General features: G+C 46.2%; 1 protein-coding gene across 2 annotated transcripts in view; it reads right to left on the bottom strand.

The window, feature by feature from the left end:
* Window positions 1-25904, bottom strand: part of RASGRP1 (RAS guanyl releasing protein 1) — a 92797-nt gene extending 66893 nt beyond the window's left edge. Inside the window, exon 1 of one of the 2 annotated variants that reach the window (XM_040332844.1) lies at window positions 25418-25904. In XM_040332844.1, coding sequence (XP_040188778.1) covers window positions 25418-25515 — 98 coding nt within the window. In that variant the 5' untranslated portion in view covers window positions 25516-25904. Of the gene's footprint in view, window positions 1-22165; window positions 23025-25417 lie in introns of those variants that run through there. The other variant, XM_040332845.1, reaches the window with a different exon arrangement.
* Window positions 25905-26710: the final 806 nt, after the last annotated feature.

Raw genomic sequence — 26710 nt, 5'->3', positions numbered from 1 at the left:
GGGACAGTATGTAAAAATCTGTGTTTTTTTTAGATCTGTCCTTGATATGTCCGAAAATGACATGCTTTTAATGTGAATATCCCAAGATTTTAGCTGCCCGCCTCTGCACTACCTCCTGGCGTGATGGCCATCTGTAAGCCAGAGGGGCCCCATACTCTTCTATTGCCCGGGGGCCCCATGAGTTGTCAGTCCGCCCCTGGGTTCGTCACATATACATACACAGGAATTGCACGATTCTGTTATCAATGGACCAGCATCTTAGGAAGTACTCCTGTGCCTAAGCACTTTTGACCCCAAAGTCCAATTCATTTGACTAGTGTGATAGCTCCAAACCATGCTAGGGCACCGTTTAGTGTGTTGTGCTCTGTCTCACTTAAATGAGTAGGATCGAGCATGGTACTGTCGGACACGCCATGGTATGCATCTATGTGAGGCAGGGGTGATGACTAAGTGTGCCCCTGGGTGTGGCACAATGTGAACATGGGCCAGTGAGGGAATAGGGAGTGGGGACAATGGAGTGGGGACAATGGTGCTAAAGCATGGTACATGGCAAGTATGGCCATAGATCAAGATCAGGGCCGGCCTTTGGGGTGTGCGAGCTGTGCGGCCGCACAGGGCGCCATGGGCAACAGGGGTGCCGTGCGGCCATCACAGCTCGCAGAATGTAAGTCGCAGTCAGTTGCTCACATGATCACATGGGACCCGATGGTACCAATGTACCAGGCGGCACTTTCAGGGGGGTGGCAAATTGCACAATGTCTTGGGGGCGCCACAGGATTAGTGAAAATGGGGGGGGGGGGGCGCCACAGGATTAGCTCGCACAGGGCCCCTGAACACCTAAGGCCGGCCCTGATCAAGATGTGGATGTAGGCTTTGGATGTTACCTAAACAAACATGGTGCCAGACTTTTAGATAGAAAGGCGAGTGTAAATGTTGCACAGGCAAATTACTTAGCACGTATACAAAATATATCTGATGCTGGCTTTAACAAAATATGGTTGCCATGAGCCATGAAGATATTTTTTTTTTTTTCTACATTCATCAGTTTAATGATTTGTGTTTTTTGCATCCCTTTTTCTGATGGTAATTGTTGAATGTACCTGTGAATACAAGAGTGCTCCTTTGGCACACAAAGAACTGATTATTTATTTCGGTGAATTTAAATGAATGAAGGTAATCCCAGGGACTAGGTTTCATATTTAGAACCGTGAACTGATTCATGCACGCAAATTAATGACGTTTGTGAACAGGTGTTTATACGTCATATATTTGTAGTGATATGGGTCTGGAGGCTGCGGTGACCTGGGTCTGTACACCTTGATGACAAATATGTTCCTGAATAGGTATATTTACTTCATGTGCGGCAGAAAAGATCAAGGGCAGATAATGACAATGGGTGTTTTAGCACTAAAGGCAATGCCCGATAGAGCTAGAATATCCAAATCTATGTAATGCTGTAGGGATCTATGCTCCAAAGTAATGTATTTAAAGGTGAACTTTGAATTTAAAAAAAAGGACCCTTCCAGTGCCCCCCATTAAATGTATTGCAAAGATTAAGGGCTTTTACACCACAATTCTTGCGTTCAGTGTGCAGTTCCATATACATGCATTTGTAGTGCATTTTTGACATGCATGTGTAATTTGCATTCCAGAGCAGTTATGTGTGTCTCTAAATCCAGGACCCGGCATTCACTATACCTGGTCTCCCACAGTACACAGAACATGGCAATGCAATCTTTTCAGTGGTGCCTGGTGCTCCAAACCACCACCCCCCCCCCCTGCCAAGTCTGCACTTACCCCATCCAGATTGCTGGCGGCTTCCCCATCTAGCCAATCCTGTCTTAAGATCTGCTTCCTATCCTGAATGGCTGGGAGGAGAAGCAGGAAGACAATAGTGAATGTTGATTCGCTAATGTCACAAGTGGGTTGGCATGGGGCACACTGCTCTGCGTCCCCGAATCCAACCATTTTTTTAAGCCAATTAGAGCCTCTTTTTAGAAATCTATGTGTCCGGCGCCCCCCGCATGAAGATTAGGGGCAGGTGCATGGAGATTAGGGGGGTGGTGCCCCTGCACCCCTTATGGACCGGCCGCTGTCTTAGTAAATATAAACTGCTAAATACCTTTTGTCAGTAGTAAGAGCAGTCTTGTGACTTCTATCAGTGTCTGGTTAAAGCTTTTAGGAGGAGTTTTCCTATAAGGCTGCCGGACCCCTGGCCCTCTGTCTGGCCAGTGCTGATTGGCCCTGTGCTGATCACATGCACTCTCTAGCAATACACACCACACTGAGCATGTGCAGCTTGTACCCTAGCCTCTGTTCTATCAGGAGATGGTTTGGGGACTGTGGAAGAAGGGAAGGAACAGACAAAACAGGGTCAAACAACCTTTTTACACAATGCTGAGGATTTTTCCCTTAGGTTCCACAGTGAGTATAACAAGCATGCTTTACTGCATGTACAGACTGATTTTACTTTTGTGGGTTTAGTAACACTTTACGAAAGCAGCTGCAGCCTAAGTAGAAATGCCTTTTCCTTGTTGGTATACTGTACAGAGGGATCCTTACTCTCTGTGGAGAAGCAGTGGTCTCTCCGCAGAGGTCTGACATGCCCCTCAGCTAAGTCAGATTGCACAGGTCTGAATTAGCCAACAGTAGTGGTTAAAAACACATACAACATTTTTTTTCTCTACATTCTTCAGTGTCTGTACACTAAGCCCAGGTTCACACTGAGCTGCAGGAATGAAGCCGTGCGAGTTCAGCTGAACTTGCCCGAATTTCATTCCCGCATGCCAGTCCTGATTTCGGCGGCGATTTCACAGACATCTGTGCGGGCTCATCTGTTTGCGGGCTCATCTGTGCAGGTTGGTTTCTGCAATAATTCGCACCCCAAAACTTACAAAAATTTGTACAGAAACTTTTCGAAATCGGTTCAGCTCTGCAAATGCAGCGTCGCACCGATTAGGACGGTGCCATTGCCGCCAATTTGACATGTCAAAACGCACCAATGTGAACCAGGGGTTACAGTTGAAGAACACAACAATTAGTGCATATGTGTTCCATTCAAGGAAATACACATAAAGGGCCGGATTCAGGTAGGAGATACGACGGCGTATCTCCAGATTTGCCGTCGTATCTTAGTGCGGGCCGTCGTATCTATGCGCCTGATTCATAGAATCAGTTACGCATAGATTTCCCCAAGATCCGACTGGCGTAACGTATGTTAGGCTGCATATTTACGCTGGCCGCTAGGTGGCACTTCCGTCGATTTACGCGAGGAATATGCTAATTAGGTACATACGCCGATTCACAAATGTACGTACGCCCGGCGCTATTTTTTTACGTCGTTTACGTTAGGCTTTTTCAGCGTAAGGTTGCTCCTGCTATTATGAGGCATACGCAATGTTAAGTATGGACGTCGTTCCCGTGTCGAATTTTGAAATTTTTACTTCGTTTACGTAAGTCGTTCGCGAATAGGGATGTACGTAAGTTACGTTCACGTCTAAAGCATTGTCGATTTGCGGCGGAATTTCGAGCATGCGCACTGGGATTCTTTCCCGAACGGCGCATGCAAACGCGGGGTCACCATTAATTTAAATAAAACACGCCCATCCCCATTTGAATTAGGCGGGCTTACGCTGGCCCACATACGTTACGCCGCCATAACTTAGGGCGCAAGTTCTTTCTGAATACGGAACTTGCGCCCTAATTTACGGCGGCGTAACGTATCAGAGATACGTTACGCCCGCACATCATTACGCTGGGCTACCTAAAATCTGGCCCAAAATATCCCAACATAATAAACTTCCTTCCCAATAAAATTCTTATGAAGCAACATATAATAAATTGCTTTCCTTTCACACCTATTTTCCTAATATAAATTGTTATTTGTTCCATAGGCTTTCCTGTAAAGTTTGGTTGCACAGCTGAACTTAAAATGCAAATGCGCTTTGATGATGTCATGGACTACAGGGTAATTAAATGTACGCTTAGTGGCAAAGTATCGCTTCCTTGTAGGTATGCTGAAGAATTAATCACGCAGGAAGTTTGATGAACAGCCACAACAAGTCTATAAAAGAGACATATTGCTACTTGTCAGCTCGGTATACAGGCCGGACTGGCTGCTCTTACATCATAGAAGGAAGAACAGCTGAACGTTTGATGTCTGGTACACAGTCAAGCCATTCTGAGCAAAATGTTCTGTAACATAAGCTTGGCTCAGTCCAGCAATAATTACCTCTAATGAGATTCTTCACTAGCGTGAGCCGCAGTCTCTGTGCACTCAGCATTACAACCGACAACAGACTGTCTCAATTTCATGTATTGCATGGGATAAAACACTGCCAAGCACAGCTCTGTTTATCTGAGAACAATAAAAGCATTCTATAAAGTCATATTCAGTTCCGTAATGTGGATAACTGGCATTTCAGCACTGTGAAACTATCCAGCTGCAGTGTTACCTTATCATATACTACTCGCTTGTAAACAGGGGCGAACTGACAACTCGTGGGGCCCCCGGGCAATAGGAAATTATGGGGCCCCTGGGCAATAGGAAATTATGGGGCCCCTGGGAAATAGGAGATTATGGGGCACCCAGGCAATAGATTATGGGGCCACACAATATACACACATAGGGCCAGATCCACAAAAACGGGCGTATTTTTAGGCGGGCGTAGCGCATCTCATATGCGCTACACCGCCGTAAATCAGAGTGGCTCCTAGGGTATCCACAAAGAACTTGCTCCCATATGCGGGCCGGCGTAACGTAAATCTGCCGGCGTAAGCCCGCGTAATTCAAAGTAGGCTTGGAGTGGGCGTGTTGTATGGTAATCTGGCATGACCCCATGTAATTGACACTTTTTACGAACGGCGCATGCGCCATCCGTGGACGTATCCCAGTGCGCATGCGCGAAATCACGTTGCAAATAGTCAATGCTTTCGACGTGAACGTAACTTACGCAAAGCCCTATTCGCAAACGATTTACGCAAACAATGGAAAATTCGACGCTGTCCCGACGTCCATACCTAACATTGCGTACACCTCATAGAGGCAGGGGTAATGTTACACCGAAAAAAGCCTTACGTAAAAAAATGCGCCGGGCGGACGTACGTTTGAGAATCGGCGTATCTAGCTAATTTGCATACTCTACGCGGAAATCAACGGAAGCGCCACCTAGCCGCCAGCGTAAATATGCACCTAAGATCCAACGGCGTACTAAGACGTACGTCAGTCGGATCTAGCCCACATTCAGGCGTATCTTGTTTTGTGGATACAAAACAAAGATACGACGGCGCATCGTAGAACTTACGCAGCGTATCAATAGATATGCCGCCGTAAGTTCTTTGTGGATATGGCCCATACAGTATACATACAAAGTATACACACAGACACACAATACATACACACACAGAATACACATACACACACTGAAAAGGTACTGGAGAGGCGGGGCAGCTATGATCTTGGGATTTTTTTTAAAAACACAGATTTTTACGTACTGTCCCTGGTTTTACTGAGGCTGGCAACCATGATGGGGCCCCCTAGTGGCATGGGGCCCTCAGGCAGTGCCCGAGTGTCTGAATGGTCAGTCCGCCCCTGCTTGTAAACAAGCTATAGATCTGATCAAAACAAAAACAAAAAATTCGATTTGGTTATTTGATTATATTTTAGCAGCTGTTTAGCAGGGATGCTAACCACACTTGTAAATATAAATAAATATAAAGACAGCCACTGGAGGGAGAATCTCAACATCTGTTTATGAAATGCAATCGCAAAAAACAGAGGCGCTTTATTTCAGCAGGGATGCTAACCACACTCATAGATAGACAGTCAGCCACTAAAGGCAGAACGTATACAATAATGAAAATAGTGGACAAAAACGTTAAAAACGCTGGTGAGTTTTTGAGCATTTATCTGTGTTTATCGACGTTTATCAGCGTTTGAGCGTTTTTACAGCTGAAAAAATGTCTCTCAGAACCCACTCGTTTTTTTTTTTTATTGCTACTACTCAAAACTGCTGATAAAACCTATGTGTGCATGGACACATAGAATAACATAATGGGGAGTTTATTGACTGTAGAAAAAAATGTCTACTGCCAAAAACATCTGTTGTAAAAACGTCCAAAAACGTCCAGTGTGCATGAGGCCCAATAGTTGCAACTTCCTCTAATCACTGCCACTCATCACCTATTTTTTTTTTTAAAGCCCATGGCGTGTGAAACACACCCAAAAACTCCACCCTGTGCCAAAAAAATGTGCACACACATAAAGAGTGAAACACAAAAACGTGCAACGGGTGTTACACTTGTCCTCCACAAGGAAGGACCTTACCTTGATCCCCTGGGGCGTTAGGCTCCAGACGGGGACTGAGGTACTTCACTTGGTCCATCCGGCCAAAACCAGATGGACCCCGTTCTCTGGAAGGTCTGCCGAAACAGACCCACCCAAGTTCTAGGTGGGGCTCCCCCGAAGGGAGACCCCATGAGAGCAGGCGAACTAAGCCAGAAGGCCATGTCCACCCACTCCCAAGACATTCAGGGCAGGCCCGAGGACCTACACCCTACTAATCACTTGTGACAAACGTGTACCAACCAAACAAAAAGATACAAAAAAGTGACGAACACGGGGGTAAACAATAAGAAAGTGGGGCTTATGGCCATGGACCAGCCAGTAAATGTCTGTGGCTCTAGGTTTAGGAATAAATGGCCTAGGCAGGGTAAGATAAACTTGCAGTGACAAGAACGGCCGTAAAGGTAACCAAAGGGGTATGTCAGACAATATTTGAGCAAATTTGGCAACAATCTAGTATTTGAGATGTTAGCCATCATTTAGCAGAGAATCCGCATTCAAGCAGGTTAGCAAACCATATCCAAGTATTGAATTCTTTGATAAGCTGAAATGAACATTGGTGTTTAGAGGCATGGCAACAAAAACACACGCGTCGGGGAGCTTTCATTGGACCAGCATGGGTGACTGCCCTAAGAGTTATATGGGCCCTTAACAGACATTCACCAGTACAGACAGTAAAAACAATGTACCTCCCCATAAGTCCAATGCTCTCTAATAAATTGATCCAGTTTTATTCATCTGACTACTATGTTGATGTAAGATAGGATGATAATGATCACCTATCTGGGAGTATTTAACCGTCTCTGGCCTGACCTAGATTCCTTCTGATATAAACAGCTCAGCAAATTGCCCTGTTGAGGCTCACATGGTATTCCAATTTTCCATATATTTTTTTTACTGACTGTTTCAATGTCCCAAATTTTCCATAGATGGTTGTAAAATGTATTAAAAACAACACTCAATGTGTTTTTGGGTATAAACAATATCTCACAAAAGTGTAAATATTTTATTATATCTTTTCATGTGACAACACTGAAGAAATGACACAAGTAGTGAATGTACAGATTGTATATTTGTTGTCCCCCTCAAAACAACTCAACACACAGCCATTAATGTCTAAACTGCTGGCAACAAAAGTGAGTACACCCCTAAGTGAACATTTTTAAATTAGGCCCAATTAGCCATTTTCCCTCCCATTGTCATGTGACTCATCAGTGTTACAAGGTCTCAGGTGTGAATGGGGAACAGGTGTGTTAAATTTGTTTTTTCACTCTCACTGTTGCATACTGGTCACTGGATGTTCAACATGGCACCTCATGGCAAATAACTCTCCGAGGATCTGAAAAAAAGAATTGTTGCTCTACATAAAGATGGTCTAGGCCTGGGATATGCAATTAGCGGACCTCCAGCTGTTGCAGAGCTACAAGTCCCATGAGGCATAGGAATGACTCTGACAGACAAAAACATGACATCCAGAGACAGAAGCATGATGGGACTTGTAGTTTTGCAACAGCTGGAGGTCCACTAATTGCAGATCTCTGGTCTAGGCTATAAGAAGATTGCCAAGACCCTGAAGCAGAGCTGCAGCATGGTGGCCAAGACCATATAGCGCATTAACAGGACAGGTTCCACTCAGAACAGGCCTCGCCATAGTCGACAAAAGAAGTTGAGTGCACGTGCTAACCGTCATATCCAGAGGTTGTCTTTGGGAAATAGATGTATGAATGCTGCCAGCATTACTGCATAGGTTAAAGGGGTGGGGGGGTCAGCCTGTCAGTGCTCAGACAATATGCCGCACACTGCATCAAATTGGTCTGCATGGCTGTCTTCCCAGAAGGAAGCCTCTTCTAAAGATCATGCACAAGAAAGCCCACAAACAGTTTGTGAAGACAAGCAGACCAAGGACATGAATTCCTTGAACTATGTCATGTGGTCTGATGAGACCAAGATAAACTTATTTGGTTCTGATGGTTTCAAGTGTGTGCTACAGTTCAATAAGGGAACCATGAATGCCAACATGTACTGTGATATACTGAAGCAGAGCATGATCCCCTCCCTTCGGAGACTGGGCCAACATGATAACGACCCCAAACACACCTCCAAGATGACCACTGCCTTGCTAAAGAAGCTGAGGGTAAAGGTGATGGACTGGCCAAGCATGTCTCTAGATCTAAACCCTATTGAGCATCTGTGGGTCATCCTCAAACGGAAAGTGGAGGAACACAAGGTCTCCAACATCCGTCAGCTCCATGATGTCGTCATGGAGGAGTTGAAGAGGACTCCAGTGGCAACCTGTTAAAGCTCTGGTGAACTCCATGCCCACGAGGGTTAAGGCAGTGCTGGAAAATAATGGTGGCCACACAAAATATTGACACTTTGGGCACAATTTGATTTTTTTTTTATTTTGTACTAGGGTTTTATTGCTAGCGGTTTAGACATTAATGGCTGTGTGTTGAGTTATTTTGAGGGAGAAGCAAATTTACACGGTTATACAAGCTGTACACTCACTACTTTACATTGTAGCAACGTGTAATTTCTCCAGTGTTGTCACATTTAAAGATATAATAAAGTACTCACTTTTGTGAGATACACATACTTCTCGTTTAACCACTTACCTGTTTAACGACCACTCGGACTTACGACCAGCTCTCTCCACCCAAACAACGCGCTATACATCATTGTATTGTACAGTACAGAATTTTCTTTTGTGTTCTGTACAGTAGTTAATAATGCTTAAAATATTGATTATTTGTGACTCCTCGTTTAACAACCAATTTGTTTAACAAACTGGTCATTGGAACAGAACCTGGTCGTTAAGTGAGGAGCACCTGTACGGTTAAAAAAAAAAAAAAAAAAAACACACACCTTGCCAGAAACCCAGTGAACCCCCAACTTCCTGTAGCAAGCTAACAAGGCTGCACGAAAATCTCAAAAAAATTCTATTGGCCCTGCCTGAGGGAAGGGTGAGGTTGCTCCTCCTAACCCTAACTTACTTACAGCAGAGCGGCCAACCAATAACCCCAACCTAACTCCATTGGCAATGTTATCGGTTGGCTGGAAAGAACCTGTGATGGCGGAAACTCCTGTGCACTTCTCTGTCTTGTGCAACATCATCCGCTGCCATGCCGCCCACGGTCACCGGTGTGCATCTCCGTCCACAGCCCTAGAATATGTGTAAAAGCATAATCTTTGCAAGGGCTCCTGACCATTGGTTAGCGTGGTTATGTGACAGTGTTAACCAATGAGAGTCTCTTCTTTTGTATTGGGAGAAAGAACAGACTCTCAATGGTCGGTGCTGTCACATGACCATGCTACTCAATGTCCACTAGCCCTTGCAAAGTTTATGCTTCTACACAGCTTCCAGGGCTGTGTGTGGATGTTTCAAGTGTATAGAGGTGCACACTGGCGACACGGCAGATGATTTTATGCAAGACAGATTTGCACAGAGGATGGAAGCAGTGAGGAGGTAGTTAGGAGGGTCTTAATGATGCCAACAGTTAATTGGCTGACAAAAGCCCAGGTGCCAGGATGCAATTTCTAGTCGCCATGGTTACCTGACACCTGTCATCTGCTGAGCCCTGTCCTAACATATTTCATGTTTTGGGGTGGCAATACTGCTTCTCCACAAATACAGTGAGTGTTGCCACCCTTAAACACGAAGTGTGCTACTGACAAGCCTGGAAAAACACGAATAAAGGTCACCACATCTAAAGATTAGTATGCTGCAATATAGAACGTTTTTGTTGTTGGGTTTAGATACAATTTAAGGTAATAGTATACACTGACCTTCTGATATTAAAGAGGATCTAATAATTACATTTTTGTACAGTTCTGTCCCCTTTTTTCTAACGCTAGTTATGAGGTTTAATCTGCCCCCCTCCTGCGACAGCCAGTCCAGGAACAACCCTGATGGAGATGGCTGATTTTTATAGCTGCAGCTGATCTCAGCTGTGAACACTTTCCTGAAACGGCAAGAGGCATGTAGACCCTAAAGGCCCGTACACATGATCGGATTTTCCGATTGGAATTGTGTGATGGCAGGCTGTTGTTGGAAAATCCGACCATTTGTATGCTCCATCAGACAATCTCTTCCAACCTCCAGAGTCAAAGTCCGACCACAGAGGATTCTGGGCAGAAATTGATTTTGTTTTGCCATGTCACCAGCAAATATCCTGACTAGGACCTAGACATTCATTGAATGGAAAAGGCCCCTTTACTGCTGAGCACCCACACAGACTACCACTTATCCTGGGTGCCGTATACTGCCCCACTTGCTCCCTTGATGCTGTACAGACAAATGCACCCCTGCAGCCTGGAGACAATCAGGTCACAGTTTGTATAATGAGTTCCAGGATGAAGACGGTGGCATGTCTTTGGATGTATGCCAGAGGTGCACAGTCTGATTATGATCTATGTCAAGTACATAAAAGAGAATGTTCCTTTCTATTGTCGTGTAAAAACAAGTGCTAATCATTTTCTGCATTCTTCGTAAAATATGAAATGGTTATATGCAAATCATGAGGGCTCGAGGTACAAGAAAAACGTGATTTAGAACATAGCTTTTACTTGAGTTGTGCTTTTTGCCCTGCTTATTGTTAAACTTCTGTTGTATTCAGCTACCATAACCTGGCCTCTGACTGGGTGTTTTGGCTTATGGCACTTCATTGTGGCCATTATACCAAACGGTGGCATCCAGAAAACCAAATGACCTTGTCAGGTTGTTGGAAACCATCACAATCTTCTATCCAACTTAGGCAGGCCATACACAGTTTAGCAGGATCCGGCACAGATTCAAACTGTGTATGGGTAGGATGATTGTATCCAAGTTGATTGATCGATCAACTCTTGGGTATAACCAGAATGCCAGGTTTTACCTACGATTATCGCCAGGGACGGTGCTACCACTAGGCAAAGTAGGCAGCCGCCTAGGGCGCACTGCTGCCTAGGGTCACTCGGCCGCTGATTTCCCTCCGTGTCTGCATGCTCTGCTTTCAGGCAGCTGCTCCGTCTGGCCCATAGTGTAATTAGAGGACTGGAGCTAGAGCTAGAGGAAGCAGAGCTGATTCTTGCTGTATAGCGCCGCCTCCTGTCACATGGGCAGGGCAAAGGAGGTGGAGTCAGGGGTGGAGCCAATGGGGGCCCGCAAAATTATGTTTTGCCTAGGGTGTCAAAAATCCCTTCCCCAGCCCTGATTATCACTAGAAATCATCACTGTCTTCTCCAGGCAGGACGCCCCCCCCCCCCCCGCTGGGAAAAGACAATGGCTTGGAGGAGGAATTCTCGCATCAACACGGTCTGTGTTGATGAGGGAATCTGGTAAATTTCTTTCCTGCGGTTGTAAAAAAGAAATTTGCTCTATGTCCAGCCTAATGCCCCGTACACACAATCGGAATTTCCGATGGAAAAAGTCAGATGTACTTTTTCCATCTGAAATTCCGAACATGTGTCCCAGACTTTTTTCTTCGGAAATTCCGAGGAATTCCGTCTGAGTTTAGACAACATATTCTCTTTTACTCCGATGGAATTCTGATGCGATTTTGGCCGGTCAAAAGTCCGATCATGTGTACGGGGCATTAGTATACAGGCTCTAACTGCACAAATATGGGGAAACTCCTGTCAATACAACAGGCCACGGCCACAAAGAAATTTACACAATTTGGAAAATTGCTGTGTGATAACGAGTGCTCCCAGTCCCAGCAGTTAGTAGTCCTTAGCATTCAATGCAAAACAACACCAACATGATCTTTCTTCAGCCAGTCACAAGAGATGGTTGGTGGAATTACTGTCTGCATGGACTGCATTGCTACTTATTGGGGTTGATTTACTAAAACTGGAGAGTGCAAAATCTGCTGCAGCTCTGCATGGTAGCCAATCAGCTTCTAACTTCAGCTTGTTCAGGTAAAGGCTAAGGTCACATTTGGGAACGTTCCACCCGTTTTTAGGACTAACCGTCTGCACCTGCGATCTGCTGACCCAAAGGACTTTTATTTTTTAAAAGATGAACTTATCCTGTAACCTTTGACAAAAAAACATGGAAGCTGATTGGTTTCTATGCAGAGCTGCACCAGATTTTGCCCTCTCCAGTTTTAGTAAATCAACCCCACTGTGTAATTAGTGCAATATCATTTCTGACAATGGGTTACTGCTCTTGGAACAAGGCTGAGATGTAAAATGGTATTAAACACAAAAACCAAATATGTATTATATTGCTTCTTACCAACTCTGAGGCCTCGTACACACGACAGAGTTTCTCGGCAGAATTCGGCGAGAAACTCGGTCAGAGCCGGATTCTGCCGAGAAACTCTGTCGTGTGTACACTTTCGGCCCGATGGAGCCGCCGAGGAACTCGTCGAGAAAATAGAGAACATGTTCTCTATTTTCTCGTTGTTCTATGGGAGCTCTCGGCCCGCCGAGCTCCTCGGCGGCTTCAGGGCTGAACTGGCCGAGGAACTCGATGTGTTTGGCACGTCGAGTTCCTCGGCCGTGTGTATGAGGCCTTAGGCTCGGTTCACACTGGAACCGGCTGAGGCAGGGCCTGCCCTACCATGGGACCCAATGGGACCATGGTTCCAGGCGGCATTTAGGAGGGGGCGGCAGCCCGGCCGGCAAGATGTTTTTTTTTTTTTTTTTTTTATATGAGAGGAGACTCGTAGCAGAGAGCAGATGCTGGTCGGCGTTGGGCTGTGCGCTGTCTCCTGCACTGGTTGAGAGTCTCTTCTAAAATTGCTTGCCGACCGTCACCTAGCAACCAGTGATGTCAGAGACTGCGGCCACCCCAGCATTCACAGCGCTCAGCCTCCGCGCCAATCAATTGGTCCACCCACCTCTTCCATCTCCTGCATGAGGGAAGTGTGGGTCTGAGGAGAGCTGCCTGTGCGGCTGTGGCCGGCCCCGGTGACAGAGGGGGAGGGGGCGATCGGGGGAGATATACAGTACAGACAGCCCACGGCTCACCTCTACCTGTTACAGCGCCGCTGCTCCATTTACCAGGGAACTCGGCAGCAGCGCTGTGACAGGGAGAGGAGAACCGCGGGCTGTTTGTACTGTATATCTCCCTGATCGCCCCCTCCCCCTCTCTGTCAGCTGGAGTTAGAAGAAAGAGAGCGTCTCTAATTGGATTCGCCATGCCGCCGCCTTGCTTCCTGCTTTTCTCGCCATGATTGGCCACAGCAGAGGGTCAATCAGAAGACTCTGGGGACTGGGGGCATCATGGGAAATGTAGTCCCTTAAGAGTGGCGGCCCCAGCGTGTCCGCAGACACCATGCTAAAGCCCCCACATGCAAGCACTCTGCTGGGGCGGGGGGGTTACAAAAGGAAAAAAGAGAATACTGTGCTCATGCTGGGGGAAGCCAGAGAGAGCCATGCTGTACCCACACAACCAGAGAGCCACGCTGTACCCGCACCAACCAGAGAGTCACGCTGTACCCGCACCAAGCAAAGAGCCACGCTGTACCCACACCAATCAGAGAGCCACAGTGTACCCGCACCAACCAGAGAGCCACGCTGTACCCACACCAACTAGTCACGCTGTACCCGCACCAACCAGAGAGCCACGCTGTACCCGCACCAACCAGAGAGCCACGCTGTACCCGCACCAACCAGAGAGCCACGATGTACCCGCACCAACCAGAGAGCCACGCTGTACCCGCACCAACCAGAGAGGGAGTCACGCTGTACCCGCACCACCAGAGAGAGAGAGACCCGCTGTAACCGCACCACCATAGCTCCCCGCTGGCGGCTGAAAAGTGCAGCTAAAACAAAGGTAAAGCACGGGGTCGGGGGGGGGGGGGCAGCATTTAATTCTTGGTCCCAGGCAGTACCATGTCTTGGGCTGGCACTGGGCTGAGGATCACACAGGAACGCTGTACGTCCCTATTCTCCGGTTCAGGGATGAATCGGGAACGAATCTTTGCCTGAATTCAGCCCTGAAACGGAGCCAAAGACGCACATGCCCCAGAGATATGTAAACTGGCTCCATAGACAGCCGGTCATTTCTCCTGCTATGCGAAGTTGATGCGGGGAAACCCGCATTCCACTACAGATAGATGTGAACCACATAGGTGTAAACCCAGCCTTATATGTGATGGCCACAGTTTTTTTTTTTCTTAAGCCCTCAATTACACTGAACACAGTTTTGAAATCGTGTAACTTCATCTGAACTCGCACGATTTCAAAACCGCATTTCAGTCTGACTTCGGAGGCGACTTGAAAGGCGTCTGTGTGGGTTCATGCACAGATGTCTTTTGAAGTCGCCAAAAGTAATTGGTGCGGCTCCACAAAGTCGTCGACACATTGATTGGCATGCTCCTATTGCCAGCAATATGCTGCGATTTGGCATGCAATTTGACCTGTTAAATCGCGCTGATGTGAACGGGGGCTTATTGTAAACTAGTGATCCAGCATGTAAGCACACCTCCCAACTTTGTGAGATGAGAATGAGGGACACCTAATTAATAAAAGTATGTAGGCATAGGACACACCCCTGCCACGCCCCCTTAAAGGAGAAGTGTACAAAAAAAAATTATAAGTTAAACCCACAAGTGCTTTTTTTTATACCACTACTATTCCTTTATATTGGCTTTTGGAATTTACAAATGCAGCAGTTTAGAAATTGCATGAAAGGTTTAGGGCTGGGAAACACTTTTTTATAGATAAATAGTGCATTTTATATAGAACTATATAGATCAGACCAAAATGAGGGACAAATAAGGAGGAAAGAGGAGGAAATCGGGACAGTCCTTAGAAAATCAGGGACAGTTGGGAGCTATGCTGTAAGTTTTGTTTTTTGTTTTCAACAGAACGAGCTGTCTTGCAGATGTATCAGTTACAGGGTTGAGACAAACCATTTACCACAAAATAGTTTACCCAAAAGAAAAAAAAACTGCTTTAACTGCTTATAAAGTGTTAACTTGAGTTTGACTTAAATTCGTATTGTATTTAAACCTGCTAGTCCATCTAACACTCCCCTCCCCCAGACAGTGCTGCTGCCCAAAAGGGGCCCCCTGTGCTCCTTCCTCCAGACCAGGGGTCTCCAAACATTCTAAATAAGGGGTCGGTTTATTGTCCTTCAGGCTCTTGGAGGGCCGGACTTTGGCCAGCGGGGGTGGAAATTTTCCTGGCATCAGTGGGACTAAACATATGGTATTAGGGGGAGGAATAGTGCCCCATCGTTGGTATCATAGGGAGGAATAGTGCCTCATTAGTGGTGTCAGTGGGAGAAATGGTGCTCCACTGTCAGTGTCAGATGGTAGAATAGTGTCTCGTATCAGCGGGAGGGATAGTGCCCCAAGGGCCGGATAAAGGCAAGCAAAGGGCCGCATCCGGCCCTCGGGCCACAGTTTGGAGACCACTGCTCCAGACTATAGGCCCTCTAATACAGGGAGGTGTGTTACTGGCTGGATCACCAGGTGAAAAAAGAGGGGGGGGGGGGAGCCTAAATAAAGGAATCATTCAGCCACCACATCTAATGCCTGCTAAGCTGCAATACATTATATTTTTGGTTTTGGGTTTAATACTGCTTTAACCTCAAAGCTATTTTTTATGACGGTTTACAATGGGAGAGTTTTTTGGAGCTGTACTATTCACATCTTTTGTTGCCATAGTTTCTCTATGCACAGAGGCTTAACATTACACAATGTAGAGTTGCCATCTAGATAAAGGAAGGCCCGTAGACGTGGTGTATCTGGATTTTGCAAAAGCATTTGACATTTTAAACATTTACTGTACAAAATAAGTTCTGTTGGCATGGACCATAGTGTTAGTACATGGATTGAAAACTGGCTACAAAGGCGAGTTCAGAGGATGACCATGTGTCCCGGATTGCCCGGGACAGTCCCGCATTTTGCAGGTCTGGGTCTGCCCGGCACATTTATTCCAGGACAATACAGTGTCCCGGAATGAAACTGACACAGCCACCCTCTCGGGCCAATCTTATGCCCCAAAAAAAGGCCGCCACATCACCGCTTTACTCACTGACAGTACTTGTCCTGGCGGGGAATGTCTGGAGGAGCACAATCCCGCCCCATGATTGTGATTGGAGAAATCATAAATTCTGCCTCTTGTGTCCAATCACTGTGCTGTGCTGTGCACAAGCTGATTTTTGGGAATGGAAGGTGTCCCTGAATGGTAGTTTGAAAATGTGGTCACCCTAGTGGTGATGAATGGGGAATAATCGGAATGGTCAGGGTGGGTAGTGGGGTCCCCCAGGGTTCTGTGCTGGGACCAATCCTATTTAATTTGTTCATAACACTGTATTTGCAGACAATACTAAGCTAAGCAGGGCAAAACCTTCTCTGCAGGATGTGGAAACCTTGCAAAAAGATCTGAACAAATGAATGGGTGGGCAACTACATAGCAAATGAAGTTCAATGTAAAAAAATGTAAAATAATGCATTTGGGTGGCAAAAAGACCAATGCAATCTACTCTCTGGGAGAATCTAGGATGGAAAATGACCTGGGGGTCCTAGTAGATGATAGCCTCAGCAATGCTAACAAAGCAAACAGAATATTGGCATGCATTAAAAGGGGGATTAACTCCAGAGATAAAACGATGATTCTCCCGCTCTACAAGACTCTGGTCCGGCCGCACCTAGAGTATGCTGTCCAGTTCTGGGCACCAGTCCTCAGGAAGGATGTACTGGAAATGGAGAGAGTACAAAGAAGGGCAACAAAGATAATAAAAGGTCTGGAGGATATTAGTTATGAGGAAAGGTTGCAAGCACTTAACTTATTCTCTCTGGAGAAGAGACACTTGAGAGGGGATATGATTTCAATTTACAAATACTGTACTGGTGACCCCACAATAGGGATAAAACTTTTTTGCGGAAGGGAGTTTAACAAGAAACGTGGCCACTCATTAAAATTAAAACGGGTTTAAAATTAAACTATGTAGAAGGTTCTTTACTGTAAGAGCGGCAAAGATGTGGAATTCCCTTCCACAGGCGGTGGTCTCAGCGGGGGGGCATCAATGGTTTCAAGAAACTATTAGATAAGCACCTGAATGACCACAACATACAGGGATATACAATGTGATACTGATCTATATTCACACACACATAGGTTGGACTTGATGGACTTGTGTCTTTTTTCTACCTCACCTACTATGTGACTATGTAAGGGGGCTGCTATGATAAAATATGAACTGAATTCAAGAATGTTTGTAGGGAGGAAGGGGTTCTTGAACTGAATTTTAGTACCTGCAAAAGGTCTAAATATGCTGGGAAGAGCAATGGAGACCACATTCCTCCTAGGGTACGCAAGGAGGTAACACACCACACCTTTTAAAATCTTTCACCAAAAGTCTTTACTAAATTAGGATGCTTTGAATACTGTTAGGCTGGCCATACATGGTTGGGACCTCGGCTGGTTCAGGAGGAACCGGCCGGGATTCTAACCATTAATGGGCAGGCTGAAGAAATGCTCGATAGGAGGATTCCCCTGTCAACACTGTCTGCACCTTGGTTGCAGGAAAGAAATTTGCTCTGTGTATGGCCTGCCTTACAGCCTTAAGCAGGGCTGAATGAAAAACGAACAGTTGGGGAGGAGCCCTTGTACTAACTATCCAATGTTAGTACATCGATCTCCCCTGCTGTGCTATTGTGTCCTTACTCTAGGGTGACCACGTGTCCCGGATTGCCCGGGACAGTCCCGCATTTTGCAGGTCTGTCCCGGGCACCTTCATTCCAGGACAATACAGCGTCCTGGAATGACACAGCCACCCCCCGGGCCAATCTGATGCCCCAAAAAAAGGCCGCCACATCACCGCTTTACTCACTGACAGTACTTGTCCTGGCTGGGAATGGAATGCCTGGAGGAGCACAATCCCTGCCCATTGTTTGTGATTGGAGAAATCATAAATCCCGCCTCTTGTGTCCAATCACTGTGCTGTGATTCCTTACAGCACAAGCTGATTTTTGGAAGGGGGGGGGTGTGTCCCTGAATTGTAGTTTGGAAATGTGGTCACCCTACCTTACTCCCCCCGCCAGAATACTCCGATCAGCGCTCCCAGCCATTGGCTGAGAGTGCCGAGTGATAGGCGGTTGGCAGACCTTTTACGGTCTTGCCCCTTCAACAGAAACCAATCCGATTGGCCAGCTTCTGTCGGACCGACTCCAGTACACAACATTAATCCTGTGTGTATGAGGCTTTAAGCATGGATGGACAGATGGCTCATTGAGGAAGGGGTGGTGACACATCTACCTGTCCTGTAACCACGCCAAGATCTGGGCGTATGAGTGAAAGCATTATTCCCTTTTGAACACCTGGCAAGCAATTGGAAAGGGATTTTCCAAAGTGTTCAACACAATTAAAGCACACATTACCACACCTATAAAGAGCCAAGCTGTTACATCAAAAATGCTGGAGTTCCCGTTCAAACTCAACACGGCTTGGAAATCATGCGAGTTTTGCTGAACTCGTGGGATTTCAAACACGCATTTTAGTCCAACCTTGGAAGCAATTTGACATACATATGTGCGGGTTCATGCACAGATGTCTATTGAAATCTCCCCCGAAGTCGCAAAAAGTAGCGCAGGAACTACTTTTGGAAATCGGGGCGTCGGCGTTGCAGCGATTGGAACAGTGCTGCTAAAGTGACACTCGTTTCGGTGGCACTTTAGTGCTTTTTAAGCGGGGGTTCGGGGGGTTTAACACCAGAGAAATGGTTAAAAAATGCCTGTGTTGTGGCGCTTCCGAAGTGCTGCTCATTCATTTCAATGGGCACGGCGTTTTGGGAGCGATGTATACAGTGCTCCCAAACCGCTCCAAAGATGCTGCTTGCAGGACTTTTCCTAACGTCCCACAAGCGCATCGCCCCAGTGTGAAAAGACACACTGAAATGAATGGGAGGCGGTTTTCAGGGGCTATTTAGAACGCTAAACGCCTGAAAACCACGGCAGTGTGAATGGGGTGTAAATTGTAACGTTATCCTTTAGTCTCCGTTCACACTGAATGCAACTTTGAAATTGTGCTGCAAAAAGAAAATGGAATTTTGCACACCCATAGGAATTTTGTAAAAAAATAAAAAGTATAAATGTTTTGTTTGGATAGCGTTAAAAACAGCATGTATATACATACATTTAAATAATGACTGATAGACCTAGATAACACGCCAACCACTAATAACCCGAATTGGCCAAGTAAGTATCAATGTACCGTATTTATCGGCGTACACCGCGCACTTTTTTTAAATAAGGGGAAAATCGTGGGTGCGCGATATACGCCGATCCCCGCTTCCCGCGCTGTGTTTGAACGCCGACATATACCGAGCGCCGTACACTCGGGTACACTCGGCCAGGCTTGGCTCCCCTCGCGGTCACGCCCTGTGCCGCCTCCTAGCCTTTATGCGAAAGGAGCCGAGCGTGCCCAAGTGTACTTCACTCTGTATACGTCGGCGGCGGCGTTCAAACCTAGCGCGGGAAGCGGGGATCGACTCAGAAACAGCTCGGGAGAAGCGGGGAGGACACCACCAGGGCCGCAGACGGACGCCGGACCGGACAAGGCTGCCGATGGACGCCGGACAAGACACCGACGAGGGGCATTCAAACTTTAAGTATTTTCTTTTTTTCAGGAAATTTCCCTTACAGGTTGGGGGTGCGCGCTATACGCCGGGGCGCGCTTTACGAAGATAAATACGGTAATTGGCAACACAATTACTACATATTCCAAAATAGATGAGAAATTGTGCTATTTCACTTGAAATAGCATGATTTCAAAGCCCCAGGTCAGTTCAAAAACAGGTGCGACTTTGCCTGACATCTGTGCGACTTCATTCACAGATGTCTATGCAAGTCGCACCCAAAATCTCAAAAAAATAGCACGGCACAGCAAAGTCGGCACAACACCGATTTGAATGGTTCCATTGCCAATAGGGTGTGACTTGTCGTGTGGTTTGGACCTGTCAAATTGTATGACATGTCGCAACGGTGTGAACGGGGGGCAGGGCTAATGCACTGCATTTTGGACCGAGCTGTGCTAAATCATGGCGCTTATAAAAGATGACCATTATAATATTTTTAAAAATGCTTAACAAAACAGTACAACGTGAAATGGTAATTTGCTAACAACAACTAATCATTTCAGTTTGTTGCCATTAGACCATCTATGAAGTGACCTGTGGTTGGCACTTGTGACCTGCAGCAGGGCTGTCTTTTTACATAGTTACATAGTTAGTCAGGTTGAAAAAAGACACAAGTCCATCCAGTTCAACCACAAAAAAAAATAAACAAACAAAAAATAAATAAAAAACACAATACAATCCAATACACACAACTCCATACCCACAGTTGATCCAGAGGAAGGCAAAAAACCCCAGCAAAGCATGATCCAATTTGCTACAGCAGGGGAAAAAATTTCCTCCTGATCCCCCGAGAGGCAATCGGATTTACCCTGGATCAACTTTACCTACAAATCTTAAGGCAGGGCAAAAGGGGCAGCTGGGCCCTGTCATTGTTGTAGGGCCCAAAGCAGCTGCCTCATACTTGCCTACTATGCCAGTTTAAATTGCCTTGTCCCTTGAGGTTTTAGCCCTGTGCTGTGTCCTGATATCCCAGTGTGAAGTGCTGCTACTAATGCTGCCCAGCTTTACCCTATTGTTGTGTAAACATGACTCACCTGCAGACCATGGCCCGGATTCAGAAAGCAGTTACGCCGTCGTATCTTAGGGTGCAATATTTACGCTGACCGCTAGGGGTGCTTCCCTAGACTTCCGTGTTGAATATGCAATTTAGATAGGTACGCCAATTCAGAAACGTACGTCCGCCCGGCGCATTTTTTTACGTCGTTTACGTTAGACTTTTTACGGCGTAAAGCTACCCCTGCTATTTGAGGGGTATCGTATGTTAAGTATGGACGTCGTTCCCGCGTCGAATTTTGAAAATTTTACGTCGTTTACGTAAGTCGTTCGGGGATAGGGCTGTACGTAAGTTACGTTCACGTCTAAAGCATTGACGATTTGCGGCATAATTTCGAGCATGCGCACCGAGATTCTTTCACGAACGGCGCATGCGCCGTTCGAAGAAAACGTCAAATACGTGGGGTCACAATTCATTTAAGTAAAACACGCCCACATCATCCACATTTGAATTAGGCGGGCTTACGCCGGACCACATACGTTACGCCGCCGTAAGTTAGGGCGCAAGTTCTTTCAGAATACGGAACTTGCGCCCTAATTTACGGTGGCGTAACGTATCTGAGATACATTACGCCCGAGGATAGATACACAATTGTATCTGAATCTAGGCCCCTGTGTTTATATGTAAATAGCGGCAGCATTTATATGTAAATAGCTGCGGCCGGCTGCATTCATATGTAAATAGCGGCAGCATTCATTTGTAAATGGTGGCAGCATTCATATGTAAATAGCGGCAGCATTCATATGTAAATAGCGGCAGCCGGCTGCATTCATATGTATATCATGCCCCACTGCAGTGAAGAGAAGATGTGCTGTAACCTCTAGCAACCAGTGAGCAGTATTACTGAACAGTAATCTCTAGCAACCATTCAACAAGAAGAAATCCTGTAACCTCTAGCAACTAATCAGTGAGCCGTAATGTCAGCTGTAACCTCTAGCAACCAGTCAGTAAGTGGTAATGATATGCTGTAACCTCTGGCAACCAATCGCAATCACTGCCTGATCTGATACAGAAAACAGATTTTAAATCTAGCCGATATTTATTGTATGTCTTTTTTTGCCCGGGGTCCTATCATCATTAAAGACAGCCCTGACCTGCAGCATTTGGCACCTGATCTTTGCTCCTTCCACTGGGTGACGCCTGTAGATGGCACTGATCATCCCTCAGATTGTATAATGTAATCTCATTTTACCTGGTTTCCAACACAACCTTGGCTGCATCACACAAAAGCATTCATCAATCTCCGGAAAGGGTTGCGTCGATCAGAGCGTGTGCGTGAAGAGGCTGGCGCTTGTTCTGAAGCACACTCAGCAGATGGCTCTTTCCTTGCAGGACAGAGCAGAAAGTGAAAGTTTATTCAGCGTATTAATCCGCATATCTGGTCTTCAGGATATTAGTCTGTTTATAAATCACCCCGAGTACTCAGCAGCGTATGACTAACTGCATGAACAAACACTGATAGCGTCACGCCCTTCACTCCTAAAGTTGTGACAAGGACATAGGAAACACTAAAAAGGTGCAAATATAAATCTCAGATTGATTTCGCTTTTCCTCATTGAGTCTCATATTAATCAGATGATTGCGCTATAAACAGTCATTGCAATGTCTGGTTATTTACCTACTCTGTCTACGAATTCTATTACGTGTTTAATCATCCAGGGACAAAGAACGCCTCTAACGCATTTCTAGACTCCACATATCCCAATGGAGATCTCCAACACATGCCTCATCACTCGCCCCATCGTATATTCTCTCTGAAAGCCATATACATCACATCCTGATCTGAGTCATTTGTAGCCCACAAACTATAAATAAGCAGTACCAGCAATGGCAAGATTTAATGCAGCCTCCCTCAACTTATTACCACAGAGGTCTCAGGGAACCCCTGCTAATAAGAAGCAAATCCACAGCTCATGGTCAGTGGGAAGGATGCAACGTGCATGGGTAGTCAGTGGGAAGGAGGCAACTTGCATGGGTAGTCAGTGGGAAGGATGCAACTTGCATGGGTAGTCAGTGGGAAGGATGCAACTTGCATGGGTAGTCAGTGGGAAGGATGCAACGTGCATGGGTAGTCAGTGGGAAGGATGCAACGTGCATGGGTAGTCAGTGGGAAGGATGCAACGTGCATGGGTAGTCAGTGGGAAGGAGGCAACTTGCATGGGTAGTCAGTGGGAAGGATGCAACTTGCATGGGTAGTCAGTGGGAAGGAGGCAACTTGCATGGGTAGTCAGTGGGAAGGAGGCAACTTGCATGGGTAGTCAGTGGGAAGGATGCAACTTGCATGGGTAGTCAGTTGGAAGGATGCAACTTGCATGGGTAGTCAGTGGGAAGGATGCAACTTGCATGGGTGGTCAGTGGGAAGGATGCAACTTGCATGGGTAGTCAGTGGGAAGGATGCAACTTGCATGGGTAGTCAGTGAGAATGATGCCCCTTAGACTGGTGGTCAGTGGGAACAATGCTCCCTTCATTGGTAGTGAATGGGAAGAATGCCCTTTATATTAGTGGTCAGTGGGAAGAATGCCCCTTACACTGGTGGTGAATGGAAAGAATGCCCCGTACACTGGTGGTGAATGGAAAGAATGCCCCTTACACTGGTGGTGAATGGGAAGAATGCCCCTTACACTGGTGGTGATTGGAATGAATGCCCCTTACACTGGTGGTGATTGGGAAGAATGCACTCTATATTGGTGGTCAGTGGGAAAAATACCCTTACACAGGTGGTCAGTGTAAACAATGCTCCTTATATTGGTGGTCAATTGGAAGAATGCTCATTACATTGGTTGTCAGTGGGAAGAATGCTTCTTGCATTGGTGATCAGTGGGAAAAATGCACCTTACATTGGTGGCCAATTGGAAGAATACCCTTTACATTGGTTCTCAGTGAGAAGAATGCTCCTTACACTGGTGGTCAGTGGGAAGAATGTCCCTTACACTGGTGGTCAGTGGGAAGAATGTTCCTTACACTGGTGGTCAGTGGGAAGAATGCCCCTTACACTGAAGGTAAATGGAAAGAATGCCCTTTACACTGGTGGTAAGTGGGTATATTCCTTACATTGGTGATCAGTGGGAAGAGTGCTCCTCACATTGGTGATCAGAATGCTTTTACATTGATGGTCAGGGGGTATTTCCATTACATTGGTGGTCAGGGGGTTTTCTCCTTACATTGGTCATCAGTCGGAAGAGTGCTCCTTACATTGGTGGTCATGGGGTATTCTCCTTACATTGGTGATCAGTGGGAAGAGTGCTCCTTACATTGGTGGTCAGGGGGAAGAGTGCTCCTTACATTGGGGGTATTCTCCTTACATTGGTGATCAGAATGCTTTTACATTGATGGTCAGGGGGTATTTTCATTACATTGTTGGTCAGGGGGTATTCTCCTTACATTGGTCATCAGTGGGAAGAGTGCTCCTTACATTGGTGGTCAGGGGGTATTTTCCTTACATTGGTGGTCAGGGGGTATTCTCCTTACATTGGTCATCAGTGGGAAGAGTGCTCCTTACATTGTTGGTCAGGGGGTATTCTCCTTACATTGGTCATCAGTGGGAAGAGTGCTCCTTACATTGGTGGTCAGGGAGTATTCTCCTTACATTGGTGGTCAGTGGGAAGAGTGCTCCTTACATTGGTGGTCAGGGGGTATTCTCCTTACATTGGTGGTCAGTGGGAAGAGTGCTCCTTACATTGGTGGTCAGGGGGTATTCTCCTTACATTGGTGGTAAGTGGGAAGAGTGCTCCTTACATTGGTGGTCAGGGGGTATTCTCCTTACATTGGTGGTAAGTGGGAAGAGTGCTCCTTACATTGGTGGTCAGGGGGTATTCTCCTTACATTGGTCATCAGTGGGAGAGTGCTCTTTACATTGGGGATCAATGTGAATACTGCTCCTTACATTAGTGTCAGTGGAAAGAATAATCTTACTACAGATAATTAAAAGGATGATTGGTGTAGTGGCTTATTTATCTGAGAGGCAGAAATAAGTCACTGCTCAGTGAACCCCTAAAACCCCTAGAATTCCAAGGAACCCTGGTAAAGGTAGGTTGATTTAAAGGGAAGTCATCCATAGAAAGTATTTTCATTGAGAGCTGACAGATCCCTGAAAGATCAGTTTAATTTTAGCTATAGTGTGGAAAATGCATGACAACAAGGGATCTATAGGTAAAAGATCCAGAAATGCATCTGTAAATGATCAAGGTCTGGTCTTTGTCCTCACATAGAATCACTTCTATCACACTCAGCATTTGACCTGTTGAGCAGACACTATTACAGGTTGGCACACTGTACACATCTTCTATTTGGTGGAATACAAAAAGCTCAAAGTACTTGTCAATCATCTCCTAATAACAATGTCACAGAACAAACACATACACATCGACTGTCACAGCCTCTCCGGCACACACTTTTGGGTGACAGCAAGTGGCTGTATAAAAAGACAAACAAAAAGACACTTACGGGATCCCCTTCTTCTTGCCATTGGTCCCCAGGGCCATCATGAAGATGCTACTGTAGTCGGAGTGATCAGCTGTCCCAGCACTCTGCCTGTATCCCATTGTGGAATGGAGAAGAGCTTGGGGCTGATTACAGGTCTCCACCCCAATACACCTCCCAGGAGTCAGCTAGGAGAATACCTGTCACATACATGGCAGCCCCCCTATTGGGGTGGAGGCTGGTGGCTGCAGACCCCCTAAGTGTGCCCTGATCCTACACAGGAGAACATTGCATTTCATTTCTCCCTGCTAGTTCTGACAAGTTCAACAGATCTCCAGCATTTCCTTCTCTCTCTTTCACACACACACACACACTCCTCCCACACACACAATGCATCTAGATTAACCCTCAGGTATCATTCATACACTCTGACTTTCAGGAGCTAATTTACAGCTTAGATAAGCAGATGAGGCTCATCATAGAAACTAGAGCAAACCTAGTGCAATTTCCTGCACCAACCAACCACAAGCCAGGTGACTTGAATGAAGATAACAGCTGATTCCGATATGGCAGCTTTATATAAGCGTATCCCTTTCATGCCTGAGCCTATTTCTGACATGTGTTGCTTTAAAATCCGTATATTTTGCTTGAAAAAAAGAACCCCCCCCCCCCAAAAAAAAAATATATATATATATTTTTTTTAGCAAAGACCCTAGAGAATAAAATGTCGATCGTTGCAAATTTTTTATGCCACTCAGTGTTTGCGCAGCAGTCTTTCAAATGCAATTTTTTTTTTTCCACTTGAGACCCACGCTATTGACAAAAGACATCAACAGCGTGGCTCTCAGGTGGCAACTGGACGTCTTTGGACGTCATTTAAAGTGCATTACCCGCGCGCGCCTCTGAGGGGTGCGCAGCGGGTAAACACTGTCCTGGCGCATCGCTGGGAAGCCGATGCGGGTACCTGGCGTCCGCGATGTCCGCCGGGTACACGCGATCGTCGGTAACACAGCAGGGACGTGGAGCTCTGTGTGTAAACACAGAGCTCCACGTGCTGTCAGAGGAGAGGAGACCGATCTGTGTCTCTTGTACATAGAGACACAGCATCGGTCACCTCCCCCAGTCACCCCCCTCCCCCCACACAGTTAGAACACACCCAGGATACACATTTAACCCCTTCCTCACCCCCTAGTGTTAACCCCTTCCCTGCCAGTCACATTTATACAGAAATTAGTGCATTTTTATAGCACTGATCGCTGTATAAATGTGAATGGTCCCAAATTTGTGTCAAAAGTGTCCGATACGTCCGCCGCAATA

Source organism: Rana temporaria, chromosome 13 (genome assembly GCF_905171775.1).
Source record: "Rana temporaria chromosome 13, aRanTem1.1, whole genome shotgun sequence".
Classification (NCBI taxonomy): Eukaryota; Metazoa; Chordata; class Amphibia; order Anura; family Ranidae; genus Rana; species Rana temporaria.
This window is presented reverse-complemented; position numbering and strand designations above follow the sequence as displayed.